General features: G+C 56.4%; 1 protein-coding gene across 4 annotated transcripts in view; it reads left to right on the forward strand.

The window, feature by feature from the left end:
- ZFR2 (zinc finger RNA binding protein 2) overlaps positions 1–2872 on the forward strand; it is a 50933-nt gene extending 48061 nt beyond the window's left edge. For all 4 annotated transcript variants that reach the window (XM_060297375.1, XM_060297374.1, XM_030879266.2 and 1 more), the window contains 2 exons: positions 747–844; positions 1582–2872. In XM_060297375.1, the coding sequence (XP_060153358.1) occupies positions 747–844; positions 1582–1794 (311 nt within the window). In that variant the 3' untranslated portion in view covers positions 1795–2872. The remainder of the gene's footprint in view (positions 1–746; positions 845–1581) is intronic.
- The last annotated feature ends 3878 nt before the right edge of the window (positions 2873–6750 follow it).

Below are 6750 nucleotides of genomic sequence, written 5' to 3' on the forward strand. Positions count from 1 at the left end.
CTGTCGTCCGGGAGCCCAGACCCTGGAGCACGTGGCAGAGACCAAGGGCCATGGCGGGGGCGGGGGGACGGGGGAGCACAGAGGAGCCTCTTAGGAACACTCAAGAACCACGTCCAGCACAGGCAGGACAGCAGACACAGACGTGCACACACGTCACCACTCAAGGGAGCCGCGCGGAGGTGTGGACCAGCCGGAAGGAGAGGCGGGGTGGAGGCTGGAGGGGAGGGGTCCGTGCCTTCTCTCACACTCCTCTGATGGCACACCCACCCTCTCTGGGGAGCCAGGGACAGCCCGGGGGACATTTCCGAAGGAAACAACAGGAATTCCATGATGGGCTTTGTACAAAGATGTTCACCACGATGTCCTTCACGGTAGCAGAAGGAGGAGAGCACACATGTGGCCCGCGTGACATGTTAGATGCAAAACGGTGTTTTCCAGTCATTTCAGTGACATGGGACGACAGCATTTTAAGTGGAAGAAAAGGATGATACACTGGCCCGTGGTGTGAGCCTTTTCTGTAACTACATGCTCGCCCACGTGTGCACACACACACACACACACACGCAGGCGGTGAGGAGGTCTGCTGAACGCGTGTGGGGCTGGAGGGGGGACTGGCAGGGGAGAGGCCTGGTGTGGCCCGTGGGCGCGAGGCGGCCAGGTGCAGACCCCCCAGCACTGCAGAGCCGCAGTGGCGCCTTCGTAAGGGTGCACTCTCCTTCTCTGCCACTCCCACCTCCCCCTCAAAGATGGGCCGGGGCTCCAGGATCCTTGCGAGAGAGACCAGATGGACGCCCTCGGGTCCATGACCCTCCAGGAGCGGGAGGACATCACAGCCAGTGCCCAGGTAGGAGGCCAGCCCACGGGGCTCCCTGACTCAGGCCAGCTCGACCTGGCTGTGGACGGCCCAGGTCCCAGCCCCCATTCGCATCTGTGCTGCATCCCAAGAAATGGTCTGGGACTCCCCTTCCCACCCCCTCCCTTACAGAGACAGGTGGCTTGTGGGTGACAGGACTGCTTCCGGGGGCAGGGCCAGCCTGGCCCAGAAACAAAGCTACTCCCGTGATGAGGCGCAGACCTGGGGCCTCCTTGGCCGGTACTGTCCTCCCCAACCCTGCCCTGTGGTCTGCAAATACCCAGCCAAGGCCTCCTGCTGGGCCTAAACAGCTTCAGGCCCCAAAGCAGAGACCCTGTCTGTGGCTTCCCTTTTGTTTGCAAATTTTTACTATAAGCAAGTCTCCCAGCAGTACAGAAATCGCACTGGGCCTGACATTTATGAATGGCCTTCAGTGGAAAGAGTCAAATTGCTCTTGATCAGAGCTGAACCTGGAGAGGCAGGATCTAAGGTCCCTGTAGCGAGGAGAGAAAGAGCTGAAATTCCAAGGGGCTTCCTGGCACAGTACTCGCCACCAGCTGGCGCAAGCAACTCCCAGTACAGTTCTTCACGCCCAAGGGTGACGTGAGCTCTGCAGTTGCTAGAAGGGTGTCGAGGATGCCCAGCAAGCCCCCGAGTCCTCACGGGGCCCTGAGAGTCGGGCCAGGAGGCCGCGGGCAGCAGGGTCCTGACGGGTCGTTTGCCCCCAGCACGCCCTGCGCATGTTGGCGTTCCGGCAGATCCACAAGATCCTGGGCATCGACCCTCTGCCGCCCCCCAAAACCAGGCCTGGGGCGCGCTTCCGGAAGAGGCCACGGGAGGCAAGCGAGGCTGAGGCCGAGGAGGGCGCCGGCCAGAGGAAGCGGGCCGGCGGGGCAGAGAGGGGCCCGTGTGAGCAGCCTCGCCTCCCCAACGGGACCTGATGCCCCACCGAATGGCTGCTTCACCCCTGACGCTGGGCAGTCCTGTTTTCCTTTGCAGTAATGTTCCATAGATTTCTTTAAAGACACTTGTGCTTAAATCATTAGCAAAATCTCTTCATCTGGCGATTTCAGCTGCGGGGTTTGGGGCACCGCGCCCCAAGGCCTACCTTCACCCGGGCGAGAAGGTGCAGCACAATTTTAAACCCTGGCATTTCTTGCTAGCTTTAAACTCACCCTGTGGCCTACTAAGGGTGTGGGTTTTTAAATGGCTTTGTGAGGACACACCAGCCGTGCGTGGATTTGAAATCTCACGGGCAAGCCCCCTGGGGGTCCCACATCAGGAAGCCTGTCCCCGGAAGGTAGGTTGGGAGGATCTGGGGTGGTGGCCAAGCCTGAGAGTGTGCCCAGGCCGGGGTCCTCAGTCCCCAAGCCCAGTCTCCAAACACGCTGCCCCCTCCAGCTCCCCAGCCTGGAGATGGCCCCGTGGCCAGAGGTCTGCAGGGACTGAGCTGGGCTCGTCCCCTAGCCCACCATGGGAGGGCCACAGAGCCGAAGCGTGGTGAGCATGCAGGCTGGGCACGCCCCTGACCCCCGGAGCATCTGTGACCCCCATGGCACTGCACCCCGTGCCACTCCGGGCCTTCTGCACTACGAGGAACAGCTCTGTATGCCTCATTTGAGGCTGGGTTTGCCTTGTCTTTCTCCCGTCCTCCTTGCATAGGTGCAGCCAATGTGGGTCCAGGGCCTGCCCCTTGAAAGTGGAGTCTGGGGGCTCTGCCTGGTGCGGGGCACAGAATCAGGCGCCTTCTGGCACTGGTGGACATGACGGCACCCTTGCCCAGCCCCCACCCCGATCTGTCCAAACTTCCCTCTTTGCGACAACTTCTCTTGTCCGGCTGCCCTGTGGCACTGAAGGAGATAAGTCCATCTTTGGGCTGACACGATCTTTTCTGGTCACTTGATTGTTTCAAGCTCATTTCTGTGTTTAAGGGACAGCCTGTGTGTGGCTTCACATCTAATGTCTTCGTAGAACTACCTGGAAGTTTGGGGGGTGGGGAATAAACGAGATATGCCTGTCTCTTGGTGTGGACTGCGCAGTCCTTCCTCGGGGTGCAGTGACCCTGCTGGGCTCCTGCAACCTCTCAGGGCCCCAGGCAGGGGCCCTGACCAGCCAGAACTTCTCCCCGAGGCTCTGAGGCTGGGAGTGTGGATGGGGAGGAGGTCCAAGGGGCTGGTGCTGCCCAGGTGTGGGCCTCTCAGGCCATCTCCACACTGAGGTCCCCTGGGAATGCAGAGGAGCCAGGCTCTGCAGACCCCACCCCCAATCCCGGGGATCCAGCCCAGGAAGCACTCATCTCACACACATCCCACAGCCACTCAAGGAAGCCACCCTGGCCTGGTCCAGGAGATACACAGCGGGACCATCAGCGGGAGGGTTGGGGACCCGGAAGGCTTCCTGGAGGAGGGGCCAGCCAAGCTGAGTTGGGAGGGGTGGCTCTCCGCCTGCAGGCCCTCTACCAAGAGTTCCCCCGCAGTTTCCCCAAATTCTCATTGCAAACCTCAGGGGGTGGCGGGGGTCCAGACAGGGAGAGGGCAGGTTGGAGGGCAGAGAGGGGAGGAGGTGGGCGAGGTTGCAGTGGCCCGTAGCGGAAGTGGCACATGGCCGTGGGCACAGACCAGGGCAGGGAGATGGCCAGGACCCCCTTCTCAGAGCTGGGCCAAGGGAGTGTTGGCCCCCCAATGCAGGCAAAGCTTAGCCTGGTTCTACCAGGCACATTATCTACCGGAAACAAGAAGCAGCCAGCTGGTGCCTGACCACTCCGACCTCCCCGGAAGGGCAGGCCGCTCTCCTCTGCCTCTGGGCCCTTCCTGAGGGAGCAGCACCCAAACAGCACGAGTGAAGGCAGAGCAGCCCCTCGGCTACAGCTGCACACCGGGCACGGGGGACATTCTCCACCTCATGTGGGGGAGGCTTCACCTGCACACACCCTCTCCCTCTGCATCTCTGTCGACAGCTCTGCTATTCATCCAGCTGCCCAGGCTGACCACCGCCACCACTGAGGAGTCCTTCTGGGTTCCTTTGTGCTCGGGGCTGAGCCATCTGGAAGTCCTATTGGTCCCACTTCTGTTGCTCTCCATTCACAGCCTCTAGCACTCTGCGGCTTCAACCCTCCAGCAACTGGGGCCTCAGGATAAAACTCAGGATTACACTCAAGATAAAACCCCAAATCCCGACAAAGCCCCCCCCAGAGAACCCAACTGCCACCCTCTGCCTCAGTAGCTCCACTTCAGACCTCCTAGTCTCTGCTGGTCCTCAGTGAACCGGCCAAACTTCTTCCTGCCCCAGGGCCTTTGCACATGCTTTTCCCACTGCCTGTTAAGCTCTTCCCCTGGCCTGTATGGCCAGCTGCTCCTCTCCTCCTTTGGGTCTCAGCGAGGCCTCCTTTAACACCTCAACCTGTCACATAACCCTATTCATTTCCTTTATGCCACACGCCACTGATTAAAATCCTTTGGTATCTGCCTTGCTCCCACGCTGTGAACTGTCTGCGGGCAGGGAGTGTATCTGCCTTACCACGGCACCCCAGGTCTAGAATAGACCAAGTTTAGTAAATATGTTAATGCTTGCAACCGCGCTCTGACCCTCAAGGATGGGTGTCTGTGTTGGAGGAATTCACCTCCTAGCAGATAAGAAGACACCGTTTGTTTCGGTGTCATCCCAGGAGATTACTGTACCGATCAGGATGACAGCCTTTGGCTAAGGCGGTGGCAAGAGGATGAAGGGAAGGGAGAACGGGTTGGCATTCAGGGGTGGCCATCACCGCTGCACTTTTGTGGAGAGCCCCTGTCCCGCTACCATGAGCCTTCCTCACATCCTGGCAGTAGCAGCTCAGGGAAGTCTCACGACCCACTGCTCACCATCCCATCCCTGCCTCCTAGGGAAGATGGATGTGATCTTCTCCAGGTGGTGTAAAACCAATCCAGTTGACAGAGAGTTAAATCTGCCCCCCGCCTCAGCAACTCCAGAACACCGAGTTTAGGCGATGCAGCCACAAAATAGACAGCTGGTTAGCGATGTACTCGGTCCAGATGGATGGGACACCTGGGCTACGGTGCTCGCTGCAGGCCTGAAGAGCGGTTGCTTCTCATCTTTCCTCTCCAGCCCTCTCCCCACCAGGCAGAGGACCCCAGAGCAGGCTGGCAGCTGGCAGGGTGACATGGGACCAGGCACTTGAGAATTCGGACCGCTGAGCGGGGACAAGCAGCCCAAGACAGCGACGCAGGACCTCAGGCTTCGGGATGCTGGTGGGCCAGCCTGGTTGCTAGGAGATGGTGGTGAGTGTAGGAGGGATGACGCGGGGCCGTGTGGGCAGGGCTGGAGCCAGACCTGGCAGGCAGTCCAGGAGAGACAGACGTGAAAGTGCAGATCTGCCAACTCCACCTGCAAAGTCACCAATAACACAGAAAGAGAGCCACGAAAACGCACTGTGTCTCCTGGTCCAAATAAGTTGCACTCGGTGGCAGAGGGAGCATCTCCAAGGCTCAGCCAGTCCGAGGCTTCTTTGGGGAAATGTTGGCTCCATCTTCTCCCTGGTCACCCGTTAGTTTGGCTTCCGGAATGAGAAGATGTTTCAGGTAAGCGGATTAAGGCTCTGCTGAGTGGACAAGCCAGAGGACCCATGTTTCTCCTTAAGACGGAGAGGGCTGCCCGGGGTGAGGGGTGTGTGTGTGGGGGTATCACCCTGTTTATATCTGCCAAAGTTCTGAAAAATAGGTGTACTGGGAAACAGATACTTGCACACCCATGTTCACCACAGCATGATTCACAGCAGCCAAAATGTGGGAAAAAGCCAAAAGCCAAGTATCCATTAACAGATGATAAACAAATGTGGTCCATCCATACAGTGGAATATTACTCAGCCTCAAAAAGGAAAGAGATTCTGACACCTGCTACAAATAACGTAGATGAACCTTGAGGACATGATGCTCGGTGAGAGAAACCAGACACAAAAGGACAAATACTGTCCGATTCCACTCATAGCAGGTCCCTAGAGGAGTCAAATCCACAGAGACAGGAAGTAGATGGTGGGGGGCAGGGGCTGGGGGAGGGGGAGGGGGAGTCAGTGTTTCATGGGGACAGAGTTTCAGTTTGGGCAGATGGAAAAGTTCTGGAGATGATGGTGGGGATGGTTGCCCAACAATGTGAAGATACTTAATGCCACTGAACTGTGCACTTAAAAATAGTTACAATGGTGAATTTTATGTCTATTTTAACACAATAAAATTTTTTTTAATGTATTGGGTTTTCCAATTACAAAAATCTTGGAAGTTTCAGAAGAGTGGAAGAAGGGAAACAAAGTCAACCACTGTTAATACTCTGTGTTTCCTTCCAGTTTTCTCATTTTCTGCACTCTTGGTTACAGATGGGCTGTTTATACCACTTTGATTCCTCCTTTTCTTCAGTTGACATTATAACAACTTTGATTTCTCAACTGTGTTTTCGAGGTGCTTAGATATACTTTTCTAATTTAATTCTTCTGGAGACCTTTGGAGACACATCTGTTTCATTATTATTATGGTGCTAATATACACATAATATAAAATTCACCCCTCTATTTCAAAGTGTATGACTAAGTGGTTTTTGGTATTTTCACAGCGTTGTGTAACCATCACCAATATTTAATTCCAGAACATTCCATCATCCCCCAAAGAAGCCCCATCCCCATTAGCAGTCACTCCCCATCCCCCTCCCCAGCCCCTGGCAATCATGAATCCACTTTCTGTCTCTGTGGATTTGCCTGTTCTGGATATTTTACACAAGTGGAATCACACCCTGTGTGTCCTTCTGTGTCTGGCTTCTCTCACTGAGCATCATGCTCCCAAAGTCCATCCATGTTGCCGTGTATGTCAGTGTTTCACTCTTTTTTTATGGATGATAATATTCCAGTGTGTGGG

This window comes from Globicephala melas, chromosome 3, assembly GCF_963455315.2.
Source record: "Globicephala melas chromosome 3, mGloMel1.2, whole genome shotgun sequence".
Taxonomy (NCBI): domain Eukaryota; kingdom Metazoa; phylum Chordata; class Mammalia; order Artiodactyla; family Delphinidae; genus Globicephala; species Globicephala melas.